The 17934-nt window shown below is 45.8% G+C and overlaps 1 protein-coding gene across 1 annotated transcript in view; it reads right to left on the minus strand.

Annotated features, from left to right (window-relative positions):
• Kiaa1549 (KIAA1549 ortholog) overlaps window positions 1-17934 on the minus strand; it is a 133821-nt gene that overhangs the window by 39168 nt on the left and 76719 nt on the right. Inside the window, exons 8-10 of the mRNA XM_028768439.1 lie at window positions 17660-17808; window positions 14082-14259; window positions 10148-10332 (exon numbers count right to left, since the gene is read on the minus strand). Coding sequence (XP_028624272.1) covers window positions 10148-10332; window positions 14082-14259; window positions 17660-17808 — 512 coding nt within the window. The remainder of the gene's footprint in view (window positions 1-10147; window positions 10333-14081; window positions 14260-17659; window positions 17809-17934) is intronic.

Below are 17934 nucleotides of genomic sequence, written 5' to 3' on the forward strand. Positions count from 1 at the left end.
GAAGGAAGGAAGGAAGGAAGGAAGGAAGGAAGGAAGGAAAAGATAGAGAAAATATACTATCTCAAAAGACAGAGAAATAGAGAAGGGGGGAAGAGGGAGAGAGAGAGAGAGAGAGAGAGAGAGAGAGAGAGAGAGAGAGAGAGAGAGAGACTGAGAAGAGAGGCTGGCTCTGGAAATCAGTGGAAGGGAGAAAAGCCTAGCAGACAGAAGAAACCAAATGAGAACAGGTAATGGCCCGGAAGCCTAATCCCCAACATGGAGGTGACATCAAGAGTGAGTTTTTAAAGGAGAAAAGAGATAAAACAGCAGATTTCCCTTTCAACAAGGTTAGTTTGAAAGACAGAAGACAATAGTTTAGATGTTCAGTCTGAGAGGCGATGCCAGCAGCTGCCTGTCCAGTGACACACCAGCATGAACAGAGAGTCTTTGTGAGACTAACAGGTTGGAACTGGGGAGACGAAAAGGAAGCATGAAAGAAAACAGGAGACTTCAAAGAGAGAGACCGATCGGAAAGCTCAGTGTACCTGCCACCAAAGGAACAAAGCATTCCTAGAAAGGTCTGGTCCTCAACACAAACGTCTTCAGAAACAGCCTGTTCTCACCTCTAATCACAGGCATTCTCTCCCAGGACCCTAGGACACCCAACCCCACACCCAGAATCAGACCTTGGGAGCTGCACCTCCTCTAGCTTTAGCTTCTGAACCTATGAGGGAGGACATGCGTAGCACTGAGATGCACAGTACCAGTCTGGTGACATCATTTTAATGACGTTACAGGGATCAAGGGTGGGAATTAACAGTTTCCTTAAATCCAGCCTGCACGGTATGAGACAATGGAAGTGCATTAAAAAAGCAGCTCTGAGGGGCTGAAGAGATGGCTTGGTGGTGAAGAGCACCTGCTGCTCTTTCAGAGAACCCCAGGTTTGCTTCCCAACACCTACATGATGGCTTACAACTGCCTGTTGATTCCGGTTCTAGGGGTCAATACCCTCTTCTGATTTCTGTGGGTACCAGGAACACATGGTACACATGCAAGCAAAGCACTTACGCACGTGAAAATTAAAAATAATTAACTTAGAAAAAGACGAAGCTGCCCAGCTGGGTCTGCTGGTTAGGAATGTGGCTTGACTTTATCACAGAGTCCTAAGGAAAGCTTTCACACAATATACCATGCATAGGAGCAAAGGTGATGTCATAGTGCATTACTTTATAGCTCTAAAGTGACGCTGTTGGCTTAGCTTTGTGACAATACTCTTAATATTAAATATCCAAATGGGTAGGGAAAAGGCAGTCTGCAGTAATGACTTATGCCAGCAGAGGGAGGCAAACAGTACTGTAAGGGTAGTTGACAGAGTTGCTTGGAAACAAAAGGCAGACCAGCTGGCAACCATATTTCTTTAATTAATGAGCTTCCTTTACTAGAGCAGGCCCCTGTTCCATGAGTCTCTGGACTCAGCAACACCTCATGGGAAATGACAAATCCAAAATTAACTGTCTTCCCACAAATAGTCTACTTGGTCTCCTTGTAGGTAGACAAACCTTTCCTAGTAGCAGAGGCTCCCCACTCCCACGCTCCTCTCAAAGTCTTTCCCCTTACAGAAGAGAATTCCCACTCTTAGGAACACAGTACCATCGTGGAGTGTTCTGTATAGAGAATAGAAACTTCCAAGCATCAAATACCGAGGACTCAAAGAGCTTAGCCGGTCCCTTTCGTCGAAGCGCAGTAAGCCTGGAGATGGCTTCCTCCTTCCCCATCTTAAATGTGTTTCCTGTGTGTGTGCGTGCATGCATGCATGTGAGTGTGTGAGCAATCATGTGTGCATATGTGTGACTGCATGTACATAAATGTGCCACATGCATGCATGCATGGCACCCAAGGAGGTCAGAAGAGAACATCAGCCCCTCTAGAACTGGAGGTACATATTGTGGTGAGTTACCATGTAACTGTTGGGGACGGAACCCGGGTTCTCTGTAAGAGAACAGCATGTGTTCTTGACCGTTAGGCCGTCTCTCTTAGTGCCCACCTTGTTTTCCTTAAGTCTCCGACTGGAACAGAGGATCTCAGTCGGATTCAGCTAGGCTGGCTGTCCAGCAATCCGTAGAGATTCCTCGACATCCCTTTCCCTGGTACTGGGATAACAGGTGCATACTATGAGGCCAGGCGTTTTACATGAATGCCATGGGATCAAATTCAGGTCCTTGTGCTTGGGCAGCAGGCAATGTAAGCACTGATCCATCTCCCAGTCCTTACACCCATTTATTTTTGTCTTTTAACTTTTGTTTGCATTTGTTTGTACGTGCGTTTAAGCGTGCTTGCGTTCAAATGTGAGCGCAGGTTCCCACAGAAGCCAAAAGAGGGCGCTAGAGTCCCTGTTGCTGAAGTTAGAAACGCTGTAAGCCAGCCAGCCAGCCAGGGGTGTCAAACCCTAGTCCTCTGCAGGAGCAGACAGCAGAGCCCATCACAGGCATTTCTTTAATGGAGAATTTCCCGTTGGGATGGCGTGAACTCGTATTTTGCAGAGGAAAACATCAGGAGCAGGGTTGTTTCTATTTAACAACATCTCTACCTCCTCCAAATGCCCATCAGAGAGAACAATGCAAGAGGGTGCCAGTGGGACATCCTGGGGTCGAGGGCTCTGTGCTTTTTCTGTCTAGCTTAAGAAGCAACACGTTCACGATAAGCACGGTATCCCTGGAAACACGAGAATGCTCTAAAGTGCACCCAGCCTGCAAGATCACTGTCCTCCATGATCCAAAGTACCAAGTTCACAAGGTCTCAGCATGCTCTTTTGTTGTTGTTGGGTTTTTTATTGTTTTGTTTGTTTGTTTTGTATAGCCCAGGTTGGCCCTGAACGTCTATTTTCTTGCCTCACCCTCTACATGCTAAGCTTAAAGATGCTCACCATCACTACACTGGACAGAGCCTGAGTCTTTTTTTTTCTGATTTGATTTTTTTTTATTTATGTGTATGAATGTTTGCCTCCATCTACATGTGTGTGCCATGTACGTCCTTGGTGTCTGTGACTCCAGAAGAGGGTATTGGATTCCCCTGGAACTAGTTACAGGTGGCCAGGAATCACAGAGTGGGTGCTAGGAACCAAACCTGGGTCCTCTATAAGAGCAGACAGTGCTCTTAACCACTGAGCCATCTAAAGCCTAGAGCCTGGGGCTTTAGTTTGCATCAAACAGCAAAGAAGTAAAAATTTTCATATTTACTTCTAAAAAAAGAAGTCAAAGTTGTAACTTCAAATTAAAAAGGAAATAACAGAGCCAAGACAGCATCTTTGTCTTCTTGAACTTGTACTCATTCCTGCAGGAAACTTTCATTAGCTTCCTTCAGCTACTGGACACTCAGGTTGTTCCAGTCACCTGACCCCTTCCTCAGTGAGTATCTCCAGGATCGGTCTCTGCTCACTGATGTGCTGTCCCTCTGTACACATTAGATTAGCTCTAGAGTAACACATTTGGACTTAAGCACAAATAATGTACTTGAGGGGCTGGAAAGATGGCTCAGAAGTCAAGATCATTGGTTGCTATTGCAGAAGACCTGGGTTCAATTCCCAGCACCTACATGGTGGCTTACAACCATCTGTACCACTGATTCCAGGGGATCTAGACCCCACTTCTGGGCTCCACGGTATCCTCCATGCATGTGGTACACATACACACACATATATATACATAAAATAAATAAATACATTCTTAAAACAACATACTTAACAGCAGTCAGTACTATGTCCTTCGTAAGTCCACACTTGCTAGCCCAATATATTTCCCATGTTTGTTTTAAGTTACCATAATGATTCAGCTGAGCTTTTAAATGCAAAGCATCTATGTATGTATGTATGTATGTATGTATGTGTGTGTGTATGTATGTATGTATGTATGTACGTACGCATGTATATAGAAGAAAAATTAGGTAACTCCTGGACCAAAAAACAAAACAAACAAACAAAAAACTACTTTAATTATTAGGATGGGTTCCTGTCTATCAGACTTAGATATATGGCCTAACTTAGGAAATATGTAATTATAAATATTATTTTCATCTTGAAATTACAAATCTACCCATCCATGTAATTCTCAAGTGTTTGTCAAGCCTTTTTAAGATGGCTAGAAAATTGACAATTTGACACCAATTAGTCCCAGCTAATGAGGAAAAATCCCCAAAAGAGCAATCTCCAATTTTATTCATATGTTTCTCTCCAAGCTACGTAGTCTCTTAGCAGCTTCATAAACGAAGTGCCGCCAACTGAAGAAGTGGCAGACAACAGTGGCCATCTGAGCAGCTTGGCCTTTGGCTAAGAAACCGTGGGGAAGCTTGTTTACATAGCCCCATAGGAAAGCACAGGCCTCAAAGAACAGGGTACAGCACAGTTACCCATTACAGGGTTTGCTTTAGTCAAATTGCAGGAGCGACAGACTGTCCCTCTAAGCAAAGGCTTCTGAAAGAATGATGTCAAAACAGACACACAGCTCTGGCCTCTGCAGGACCATCCACATTGGCCACAGCCAAGCAGTGACCGCCTCCCCGTAGAGTATGGCAGGGCTCGGGTCAGACACAAACATGACAACATGTAAAAATGCTTTACTAGTGCCAAGGCTATGCAAAGGAGATGGGTGGCTCTCTCACTGCTACTGGTTGATGAAATCCCAAGCAGTGGATATACATAGTGGAGCCTTCGGGACAGCAGCGACAGCTATGTACAGAAGTTTAAACACAGTACTTTGTGAGAAGCAATGGACACGCAGTAGACCCTCCATAAACAGCTAAAGCCTGAATGAGATACAGGAAAGTCAAGTGACACACCAAGCTTATCAGGGTGATGAACCAAGTGTCACCACAAGACACAAGTCCCGTGGCCTACTACCGACCCTAGCTCACACCCTTAAACATCCTCACAAGACCCCACCTCACAGGCTGGGGAAGTCCCACCTTCAACCACCACAAAAACAGGGCAACTCATCCATCCTTAAACACAACACAAAAGCCATCTACACAGAGAAGTAAAAAACTACATAAAGCAGCACTCCTCCCCCACCGGGGATTCCTGGCTTTTAGAACACTCCCCGCCCCCCACCATTGCTTTCTGAACCACTAGGAATTCGTTTTTCCGTTCCTTAAAATCTAGACTAAAGCCAGGCTGGCACTATACTCTCACCCTCCGTGTGCAAATGGGCTTTATTCAGCTTTTCATAGGAGAGAAATCATGATGAATTTGAGTCTTCAATATTCAAATTACAGCGAGTTATTTCTGAAGAGAGATGGTCCTTTTGTTCTTTTTCTCAGCCTATCATTCAGGGACAAATGCGCTGTCTGGGCCCCACGAGAACGCACTGCCGACAAGTCAGGGAGGTCTGGGCGAGCAGGTCAGCCAAGCAACAAGAGAGACACGTGATGAATCTTAAAACATGTGAGCCATAAATATGACAAGACCCAGATGGAACAAGGCACAGCGAAGCCCCCAGTGCCTGGCTCTGTCTGATCCCCAGGGAAGGGGCAATAAGATGACCATAGAAACCACACAGCAAATCCAAGAGTCCGAACTGAAGAACCTGCCCTGGTGTGGAGCGTGTCATTGTGTGAATTTATCACTTGACTGATGACAATTGCTGAAAAATCTCCACAGCCATCAGGTTGTTTCCATTTTAAAAAAGTGAAGACAAGGCGGAGTTACAGCCATCTGTTTGTCCTCAATGTGGCCACCCGGAGCCCTGTGGTCCCTGAAATGGGAGGAGGAGAACACTCCAAGGTTCTGGCACCCACCGGCCACAATGAATCATGGGTAGCAGCCAGAGTGACAGAGAGTGCTAAGGATGCAGAAGATTCTGGCAGACTCTGAGTCTGGCGCTAAGAGGAGCACACACTGCATTTCTCCTCAAGCCACTATCCACGCTGCCTCCCCAAGTGACCGCTGCAAGGATAGCTGTCCAGCCTGCTCCCCTCGTCAGACACCCGGTAATGGCTGCCTGTTTACCAGCTTCTGACCCCATATGCATCTACAAGCCTCTTGAGAGAATCCTCTGCTCCATGGTTTAGGCTGTGCTCTTCCTTACAAGCTTGCTCCAGTTCCACTTAGTCCCTTACATCTCATCCAAGATGGTGGTGATTTAAGTGAGAATGGCCCCATCAGTTCATGTCTGTGAACGCTCAGTCGCCAGGGAGTGGGACTCTTTGAAAGGATTAAAAGGGGGGCTGGTAAGATGGCTCAGTGGTTAAGAGCACTGACTGCTCTTCTAGAGGTCATGAGTTCAAATCCCAGCAACCACATGGTGGCTAACAACCATCTGTAATGATATCTGATGCCCTCTTGTGGGGTGTCTGAAGACAGCTACAGTGTACTTACATATAATAAGTAAATAAAAATTTTTTTTTTAAAAAAAGAAAGGATTAAAAGGATTGGGAGGTGTGGCCTTATTGGAAGAGTGTGTCACCCAGAGGGCAGGGTAGAGGAGGCTTTGAGGTTTCAAAAGCCTAAGCCAGGCCCAATCAGTCTCTCTCTGCTACCTGTGGATCCAGGTGTAGAACTCTCAGCTACTTCTCCAGCACCATGCCTGCCTGTCTGTTACCACTCTCCTCACCATGAAGATAAGGGACTAACCTCTGAAGCTGTAAGTCTGGCCCCGGTTAAACGTTTTCTTTTGTAACAGCTGTCTTGGTCATGGTGTTGCTTCTCAGCAAGAGAACCAATGACTAAGACAGAGGAACACACTGTCTCTTCCACCTCAGTTCCAGCCCAGCATCACCACCTCTCAGAAGGTAGCAGTCACATACACACACACACACACACACACACACACACACACACTCCCCACAGCTGCCACAGTCCACATACACTATGCTTGTACGACTCCAGGTCAATGTGGAAGAGATTGTTTCTTCTCCAAAACTATCACCCAACAAGACAGAGAGAATGCATGCCGTCTGTGTTTGTAATTTAGTCTGGCCTGAACATTTAGGAGTCTGGACAATGGATGTACACGACATGGGCAGCTCCTTCTGCCTGCACACAGTGCCAACCTTAGTAGCAACTGAGGGTGTGAACCACCCAGGGCTACAATTCCACACTAATAACTGGTATAGGCCATTCCCATCAGAGAAACACATTCCCATGGGGGCTGCGGCATCTAGCCATTTATGGTGAGAAGGATCCACACCGTAGTCTTGTAGGTGATGTTACCAAATGATGGCTTTGGATAGAGGTTAAAGCAAATACAAATAAAGGAGAGATACTTGGAGTTTCCCCCTTTATTACTGGAACTAAGAAAAGGCCCTGCCTAGAAACGTAAAACACACTGGCCTCTCCCTCTTATCGTATTTCAAAAAAATCATGGACCCCCAGACAATCTGAAGCAGTCTCTTCGTTACAAGGGGAAGGAGTGGGGAGTGCAGGTCAGTAGATTTATTGTTTCCAGATGTTTATAACTCTGAGATTTACTGGAGGATTTCACAGAGTAACACAGGGCAGCATCAGGGGTGGGCTGAGCAGGATGGGGAGAGAAAGCCACAGAAGCAGGGAGGTGAACCTTACAGCCACAGGAAGACAGCACCCCGCTGATCACCTCAGGACAGCGACAGACCCGTCACCATAGCTGTGTAGCCTCAGAAGAGAGTGAAGAGGTGTGTTGTAAACTAAGGGAAGGTCCCCCTCTTCCTACTGCAGACCCATGTATAGAGAGTGTGTACAGAGAGCTGCAATGCCGGCAAATAAGGCACGGTCTTGCCTCCTGATGGTGTGAGCAGGCAGCCATCTCCTTGGGGATTCTGCCATGCCGATCTTTGCTGCAATACGGCTGTGTGTACACAGAGACCCTTGCAGCCCCTGAAGAAGAGCAGCTCCACAGGCTGCAAGCTTTACTTGAAACCATCCATTTGATTTATAGCAACATCTGCCCCATGGAACTATTCCAGAAGTAAGAGGAGAGAGCTTGGGGATAGCCTGTCTTCACTTCAGGAGATGCTGACCTCTGATAGTTCATGATGAGCAAGGTTGCCACGGGCGTATGTATTGTAGAAACAGAGAACAGAAGAGGCCTAAGCAAACAGCCATCTCCACGGGTTTAGTCCCCTGTGACAACACTTTTCCTTAGAACAAAACATTTCCCTCCCTATTGTTGACCCAATTTTATGCTGTGAATCACTGAGCACCAAGACAGACAGCTCCTTCTCCACATCCACTGTTACTGTAACAATGCCAACTATAGATGTTAGAGACTATGGAAATAAGAAGTGAGGATGAATGGGAAAGAGAATATGTGTGTATAAAATACTGTCAATGTATTTGAGAGCCGCAAACTTGCAGTATAATTAAGATTTTGCATAGGATTAATTCATAAGAAAACAAAATACTCTTTATTATTTACTATTATAGGTATTTAGCAAGTTTAAAAACTAAGCTTACTTTTTCACTTAGTAGGCTGTGGTTTGAACTATTTATGGTATTTGTTTTGTTTTTCCATTTTGGTGGGTTATGTGTGTGGTGTGTGGTGGATGTGTGCTCACATGAGTGTGAGCTGATGTGGGCTGTTTCTCTCAGAGCCCAGAGCTTGCAGATCTCTAGTCTAACTGGCCACCTTGTCCCAGAGATCCCGTTTGGTCCTCAGGTGCTCTGGGATCATACCCCAGATCTTATGTAGGCACGGGGGACATGAACTCTGGTCCTTGCACTTGCATGACAGGGTCTTAGTCACTGAGTGATCTCCACAGCCCGTTTTGGTTTGGTTTGGTTTGGTTTGGTTTGGTTTGGTTTGGTTTGTTTTGTTTTTGGAAACACCATCTCATTATATGGTCCCAGCTGGCTTTGAACCTGATCTTCCTGCCTTTACCTCCCAAGTGCTAGGATTACAAGCATGCACCCCTATGCCTAGCTAAGAAAGACTTTTTTTTAAGACCATCTGAATAAAATGAGAAGGTTGCTATGGTAATCTTTTATTTCTTGCTCTTTTATCATTTGCTTGATCTTATCACCTTCAGACTAGAGCAAGCCTTCCAAGTAGGAAAGATTTGCATAGTAAGCACACGTAATAAATACAGCAGTCGTACTACACAGGCTGGCTGAAATGCATGCTGGTCAGCACCTACAGCTAGACTTTCTCTGGAATGCAGGCAAGGTTTTTGTTCACACCAGGTGAGCTTCAATGCTGACCTCAAGTCAATTTCTTCACTGTGGAACCTCACATGACAATGTCATAGAAACTCCCAAAACACTCATAAGTAAAAAAGAATCACTATTTCTACAAAACTTGATGCTTTGGAAAGACAGAGGAAACATGGGGAGCTAAAAACAAAGCAAACAAACAAAAAAGCAAATAGGAAGTCCAGCAGGGGCACGGGAAACACGGAAAGAGACACTGAAAAAGAAATCTGGAGAATTGGGGACTGAGATTTCTTCCATCTTATCTAAAGAAAACCAAATCAGGAGCACAGGCGACGCACAACGGATGCTGTCTGCTTTAGAAAAGCACTCAGAGAGCCTCAGGAGACAACTGCTCCGTACAACAGTGAAGAGCTGGGGTATGCTGGAAGATCAGAGTCCACTCATAATACTGATGCTTAAATGTTTAAAACATGAGTGACCAAGCTTTAATAATTAAATGGGGACATAGAGAGACATAACAGAGAGAGAGCTGGCTCCATGGCTACCTTCTGATCTTTCAGAGGATCAGAGTTTGGTTCCCAGTACTCATACTGGGTGGCTCACCATCACATCTAACTCTGGGTCCAGAGGGGCTAACATTCTAGGATTAACTTCCTCAGGCATGTGTGCATACATGTGTATACACACACACACCTACCTCTGTGCATGAGGAGAGGATCTGAGAGAACCTGCATAACCACTGTTCTCTGAAAATAGCCAGAGTGAACAGATCACAACTCATCCACAGAATGAACTGGCCTTCCACTGAGCTCTCAACAATAAAATGACTAGTCCCCAGGCTCACTTCATAAAGTGTTTACACAGGTCTTGCTCCTGGAATGTTTTACTAATTCAGAGAGTTGGGGCTACACTAAACACACGTGAGGACAGACGACGCTGCTGGTAGACCTGAGAGTTCTTTCAGTGGTCCTCCCCTGTCTTTCAGCATCCGAGCCTGGCCTTGCTTCTGCCCGTAAGAATGCTCATGCAGACACAGGGGTGAAAGCTTACCTTCTGCCGCTGCTGTATGTTGGCCACCGTGTCAGGCTGGAAGTCTAGCTTGTCCGTGCGGCACAGCTTCCAGTAGAGGATGACAACAATTACAGTGACCACCAACACGGGAATGACCACGCCAACTACGACCCATAGGTTGCTGCTCTGTGACTCCGGGGATGGCCTCTTCACCCTGTCCACGGCTGCAGAAGAGCAGACGGAAGAGAAAGTCTCTCAGCAACATGCTCCTCCCTCATGTACAGGCCAGAATGTAACTTCTTCCAGAGACTCAGGAGCTCGCCATACAGCTCAAGACAGGAAAGCAACCGGGCACATTTGAATGTCATACAGGGAACATACCAGGAATCACACATGTGTCTGAGGGCAAAAGCTTGGCTGATTCCAGTCTCCTGGTTTAGAATTCCCACTCCATAGCATCTCATAAAATAGTCTGTATGACCTCACTCAAAATAGTTCTCTTCAAATGTGAGAAGAAAAGCTATGTGTTCAAGACTCAGCTGTGAACACCACACTCAAAGGGGTAGGAATCACCTCCCTGGTTTCTGGAAGGAACATGAGCTAGAACTTGGGAGGTCTGGGAAAGAAGCCATTCCTACCCTTATCAACTCCCTGTTCCTTCTCTCTACACACTTACAAATGTTTATTGCCGGTGCCAGACACCATTCTAAGGGAAAGGTGTGCTGACGAGCAAGCAGACAAAACCCCTCAAGGTGCACTGGTTCTAGTGGTGGGAGGGAAAACTACCAAGAAATAAACCCCCAAATAATGGCATCTGCTGTTCGAACTCTATACCAGAGGAAACAGCCAATGAGCTACAGCACCAGAACAAAAGCAACTGATCACGTCCACCTCAGCATTTGAAATCGTGAGAGAGATGGTAGCTCCCTGTGTAGTTGCATGGATCACAATAGCCACGGTGGAAAAGCCCAACCCGTCAACAGGTAAATGGACAAACAGAATGTGGTATATCCACACAGTAGAGTACTATTCCGTCCGCTTTTAAATAGGAAGTAGGGTACTGTGGAGGTGGCTCACCAGGTAAGGATACTGGCTGTAAAAACTGTCTTAGGTATGATCTCTAGGGCCAGTTACAAGCTGCTTGTGGGTTTCCTGTTATCTAATGAAGAGCCAGCACTGGTTGACCGTGTAACTGGTTGGTCATGTAACTTTGTAGGCTGTGACAAGCAGCTGGGAAACTGCTGACTTGCTAGATCATAGGCCAGTATATGAGAATCTGCACCTAACTCTCTGCCTGCACCAACAAAATGGTGCTTATACCCTCTTCAAATCAGCCTTTGGACACAGCACGGAGGGAACCAGCTCTTCCATCCGCCTCAGGCTCTGCACGCAGCGTTAGGAAGTGCTCTTCATATTACCAACTCATTGACCTGAAACACAGCCCACTCTACAGGGATCCCTCAAGCACACCAGGGAGCCTGCTGATGGCTATCACTTCCTTCGCTGTCTGTCAGATGAAAACAGTGCACACCACAGCTCTCACACAGGTTAGCCCCATGGACAAGCACCGACTTAGCCAAAAGCTTTTTCCCCTAAAGGGCCATTTTACTGGGCAGTGGTGGCACACACCTTTAATCCCAGCACTTGGAAGGCAGAGGCAGGTGGATTTCTGAGTTCGAGGTCAGCCTGGTCTTCAGAGTGAGTTCCAGGACAGCCAGGGCTATACAGAGAAACCCTGTCTCAAAAACCTAAAGGGCAATTTCAAAGGTATCATTTATTTAAGAACTGCTCTTCCAGAGGACTTGGGTTCTATTCCCAGCACCCACATGGTGGCTCACAACCCTCTATAACTCCAGTTTCAGTGGACCTAATGTCCTCTTCTGACCTCTGGGGACTACACATAGGTGGAACACAGATATCTGTATAGGTAAAATACCAGTACATATAAACTAAAAAATAAAATTAAAATCAGAAAAGAGTTTAGAGCTGCGTTGTTGATCCTAGTGTGGAGATCAGGGCACGACAGCCGAAAGCTGGCATAACAAGTGTTCCAGAAGCGGGACCTGAAGGACACAAGCAGAAGATACCTGGGGGTGGAATCACCTCTATAAGAACTTCCTCATGTCCATGGCTCTGCTAGAGTCACTCGGTTCATCTTAAAGATATACTTAACCTTATTTTATGTATGATTGTTGCCTAGATGTACAAATGTGAACTGTGTGTGTCTGGTACCTGCAGAAGGCAGAAGGGGGCGTCAGATCCCCTGCAACTAGAATTAAGGTGGTCACGAGCTGCCATGTGGATGCTGTGAACTAAACCCAGGTCCTCTGCACAAGCAACCAGTGCTCAAGGCACCAAGCCGCCTCTCCAGCCCCATCACTCCATTTACAGGGAAGAAGCCAGATGGTATATGAAGATGGAGAGTCTCACAGATGCCTGACAGGAAGAACCTGGCCACAGTTTCTCCTCCCCCATCTGCCAATGATTTTGTACAGAATTCTATGATGGATTGAGTGGACATAAAAGCTCTACTTGTTACAGACGAGCTAGGCTGTATGTAATAACTGACCTTCATAACTAAAATTCAAAGCTACGTGAGAAGCGTAAAAATATGTCTTGTGATTACAGCATGCCCTTCTGACAGTCACGCCCCATCTCTACGAGCGCTGATGGAATTGTAAATCATGCCAACTCCACTCTCTTATGAGTATTAACTATAAGATCTATGTGTGGAATGAGACTGTCTCAGTGGGCATTTCTGATTGCACCTTTGCACCTATGTGGGGTGTATTTTATGGACGTTAGTATGCACCCACACTGGCACTTAAGCACAGGTTCCTCAGTCTATGTTTTTAATAAACATGCTGATGAAGGAAGGAAACAAACAAACCTCCCATTGTCTCCTCCCTGTCCTCAGTAAAGTTCTTCAGGATTCTCTGATGTCAGGGCATCCGCCTGTGCCTATGCTACGGGGAGCAGATTTTCCCATACACTATGAAGGACTGCTCTGGATCATGGAGGGGAAACACACTAAGGAGGCAGTCAGCTTGTAAAATCTTATTTAGAGAGTTATGATCCTTCATGCTGCTCCTTTTTCCTTCATTTTAAATATACACCTAAAATCTGGGAGTTGGACAAGAGGTACTGAGAGCAGTCACTGCCAGGGGTCCAAATGCCTTCCAATCATAATAAGAAATATCAAACACATCTTTCTAACTGTAGTGTGGTGTGAGGTGAGGTGATGGAGAAACAGGACTGAAAAGAAAGTAAGAATCAAGGGACTCCTTTGTGTTTCAAGACCCCAAGGAAGCCAGTCAGCCTAGAGGGCAGCTCCCAGCTTCCTGACTGACTCACTGTCCCTACCAACATGCAGGGCAGGACATGGAAGGTTTTGGAATAAAAACAGAATAGGTATATTATTTTACCTAAAATGGATTTTTAAATGAAAACTGGTACGGGGTAGGGCAAAGGGTGTTCATGTTGATATAAGGTTCTGTGACTTACTAGCAACTCCATGAATATGAGGTGTGAGGTGGGAAAAAAGACAGCAGGACCACGGTCACACAGATGGAAATAAAAATAAAGAAGGTCTCAGCAAGTGAAGTACTTGTCACAAAAGTCTGATACCCAGAGCTGGGACCCCAGAACTCCATAAAGATGGAAGGGAAAAACTGACTCTACAAAAGTTGTCCTCTGATCTCCACACATGCACCATGGCATGTTTACAAGTACACACACACATGTACAAACACACATAGGTACACACACATGCACAAACATGCACACACACATACACACACATGTGCACACACATACATATACACACACACATGTGCACACACAAAACATAGAGCAATAATAAATAAACTTAAGAAAAACACAAGAAAGTCTCAGCAAATGGACATCAACAACCAGCACGGGTCAGATGCTGTAGTTCAGTTCACTATTAGAACACAGGCGGCTTCGGACTTACGCTGGGCAATGGCGCCTTGAATCCGGTACCCCAGGATGATGGCTGCCCTCTGGAGGTCTACCTTGTTGATCAGATCTGCAGACCTGACTGCACTGAGTCTCTCGCCATCTTGATTCTCCACAAAATAGATGAGCTGTACCGGATTGTCGTCTCCCTCCAGCCTGGACACGTTCACCACCTTCGAGAGCACAGAGTCCATCAGCATCGGGGAAGCTCGCAACGCCAGATGCCCCTTCTCAGGGCACATGGAGGTCCCTAGTGTGTGACTTGGGATGTGTCCCGGCTCTCTTAAAAAGCTCACTACCACATCTGGATTTTGAGGATCCCCACTGTCCTCTGCGGGTGGAGAATGTTAAAATGAAAGCTTCTCTGTGTACAATGGCAACTGTACTTTGATTTAATGTTTTCTTGGAGACAAAGGAGCCAAAAACATGCACAGAACAGCACCAGGCTGCCTGAAATTGTAAGCGACAAACCCGCCACGTCATGAGTGTACTGCTCTCCCCTAGGTGGGAGTGGTTCTACCTGATCTCTTTCAGAGTCTACTCAAATGTCCTGCTTGGCTCCACTGTTGTGTATAGCTAGTGAGTTCTTCACTCTTTGACGTGGGTATCACTGCAGCATGGTTAGCCTCATCCCCAGGCTCTGTCTACTACATACCAGAAACCACTGCCCCCCTCCCCTTGCCATCCAAAGTGCTAGCTGAAAGCATCTCTGGGCATGCCAAGTGCCTTGTGAATGTATGATCCTACAAGTCAGCCAGAGCTAGCCTACCTTTAACCAGAATCCTGTACATCTGATACAAAAGAGCATCACATTAGCAAAGCATTTCACTTGGAGGGGCCAACCTCTGAAGCTTTAAGAACACTTAGTCCTGGGAGGGCTTACTTGTTGGCCTCTGCTTGCTCTTTTGAGGTCCAGTTTCCTAACCACGCCCACTACTAGGCTCCAGGCGTCACTGCACCACCCTGGTCACCTTGTATTAGCTGGAGAATGAGATGGTATGCAAGGACCATCGAAAACTTAAGTAGATCACAGCTGTCTCCACTTACAACTTTTATACTAAAAAGTCCAGGGAATGTAGAAGCTACAGTTTCTTCTTATAGAAATCTCATTCTCAGTGGTGGCTACTTTGATTAAAAGACTCTGCGAGCTGTCCAGTCTGGAAGGAGCCATCAGAAAGTCTAACTCCAGCATTCTTTCTGGATGGTGACTAATCGGATTTATATCAGGAACCACAATATATAAGGTATCTCCCAGTCAACCATGGGGGTGACAACAAGTGTGTGCACCTTATACAAATGATATGACCCAATGAAGAGACTTTGAAAAGCATTCGTAACAGACTATAAAGGATAAAATGAAAACCTCTTGAAATTCAATCAAATAAAACCCCTCTAAAGATTTGAGTGTGTTTCCTGTGAATGCTCTGTTACTATGAGGATTGTTCTTCTTGCTCTCCCCCCCCACCCCCCTCACCCCCCGTCTCTGTCTCTCTCTCCAGTGCATTTCACCAGAGCACATCTCTTTTCCTTTCTTCTTTTTCAGTAATTATGTATTACTGCATGACAGAAGAGGGCATCAAATCCCATTACCAATAGTTGTGAGCCACCATGTGGTTGCTGCGAATTGAACTCAGGACCTCAGGAAGAGCAGCCAGTGCTCTTAACCACTGAGCCATCTCTCTAGCCCCCAGAGCACATTTCTATAGGACTAATTTTTTTAATGGCTAGAAAATACTCTAATACATAAAGATTTGTTCTTTACCCATTTCCTAATTCCTAGACAGCTATGTTAGCTCAATATTTCTTATCTCTTTTATTAATTCTTGTAGTAGAGAGAAAACAAGGTCTCCCTCTGTAACCTAGGTAGGCCTGGCACTGTCTGTGTAGCCCAGGCTTGGCCCTCCTTGGGCAGGTGGAAGTAGGAGAATGACTTGCAGAATTGGTTGTTTCTCTCCTTCTACCATGAGATACCTGAGAACTGAAATCAGGTCATCAGACTTGGTGACAAGTGCCATCTCACAAGCCCTTGTTCAGTGTTCATGGTCACAAATAAGGTTCAGGTACTTTTGTACACAACGCCTTTGGTATTATTACACATGTTTGGTCATGCTAAAGGACACCAGAAACGAGAGTGGCCTCTGGGCAATGTGTTAGGTGGCACTGGTCTGAGAAGGCTCAGTTGACCCCCACAGATGTGATATTTTTACCTGTGTATCCAGATGTGTGTATCCAGTTTAATACCTAATCACTCAGGTTTCTTCTCTGCAGCTGCTTTATCCGCAAACTCAGCCCTTGACCTGTATGAGGCTATGAGCTACTCAATAAGGCAAGACCTTCACAATTTATTTTAATCTCTATTTGCTGTATGTTTATTTAATGATTGCATTTATTAGTGCTTCCTCCTTTCTTTTTCTATTTATCAGGTTTTTTATTTTTTTCTTAATAATTTGGCCTAGAAATACGGCTCAGTGGTTAAGAGCATGTATTGCTCTCAAAGACCCAAGTTCAATTTTTAGAACCCATGTTGGGTGGCTCACAGTCAACCCTAACTCTGGCTTCAGAGGCATCCAACAGGCACCTTCATTGATGTGAACACACATATACATAATTATAAATAAATATTTAAAATCTTACTGCCTTGTAAACTTCCCTAGTATAAGTGTATCTGGCAAAGGAACTATTTGGGGAACCTAAGAGACCATGTTTCTGGATAAGGAACAGCAAACAAGTCTGAGAGGGGTGCATGGTGAGGGTGGGGGAGACATGGATGCTATTTCTAGGCAATACCTGCATCTTGGCCCGCCCATGTCACTTCCATATCTTGTTCTCAACACCGACACCCCCTCCCCTGCCCACCAGTCACCCTTCACTGCTGAGTTTCACCCCAGTTTTGTGTTTCTAAAATGTTCTATGAGCCCCGTTTTCCTGTGATCTTCCAAGTCTGTAAGTGGTAAAGAAAGAAATTCACACCATTCACACAGAGTCAGGATTAAATAACAGCCCCGCCTCCAATGTTCTGTGAGTTATGTGCTTTTTAAAATAGGTCATTTTCCAATTCAAACAAATCTGCTTCTGTGGCCTGTCTGCCCAGTCCCCAGAGTGAAGACAATTTAGGGGTAACAAAAGACAACCAGGCTGGCAGGAGGTGGGGAGGGTGAGATGCCTGAACAAAGGGAAGAAAACGCCCCTCTCTCTGCCTTCTGAGGACTGTCCTCAAGTACAGAAAATGCCCCTTTCTGTCTGCTGACGACTGTCCCCAGTCAGTGACTCCTTTCTAAGATTTCACCGGTGCCATACAACAAGATCAGCTGTTGGTGAGTTAAAATTTTGCTCTTCAAAAACCAAAGCCTTATGATAGTACAGGAACCCCAGTGGTAAGTCTCCTACTACACTCCTTGCAGTCCAGGACTAAGCCAACCAATCGCCAAGGTCTCTGTCTGGACTCTTCAGTTGTCTTGCGAGGCTGCCACACTCAGTAGCACTGTCATTTTATATCAGGATTTCCCCACTTGCATGAAAAAAAAAAAAGCCAGTGGGCTTCTCCTCTGCTCCCAACCCTCCTTCAGTGAGTACCTGTACCACGCTGTTCCCAGCAGCTACGGTGGCCCTCCGCCACATGCGTCTTCTGGTGGGCACCTCACTGAGCAGCTGGGCCAGTTTCCGCTCCATCTCGGCTGGAAACACTTCATTGTGGAGCTGCTTCTCCACTACACCCAGGAGGACTGTGTTCAGCGAGAAGCACAAAGCACTCAGAATAAGTTAGCACAGACAGGGACGGCCACAGGATGTGTGAACGTGCAAAGATCAGTACAAGAGGATCACAAACCCCTAGACAGGTAAAGGTCCCC

This window comes from Grammomys surdaster, unplaced genomic scaffold (assembly GCF_004785775.1).
Source record: "Grammomys surdaster isolate TR1022 unplaced genomic scaffold, NIH_TR_1.0 186, whole genome shotgun sequence".
Taxonomy (NCBI): Eukaryota; Metazoa; Chordata; class Mammalia; order Rodentia; family Muridae; genus Grammomys; species Grammomys surdaster.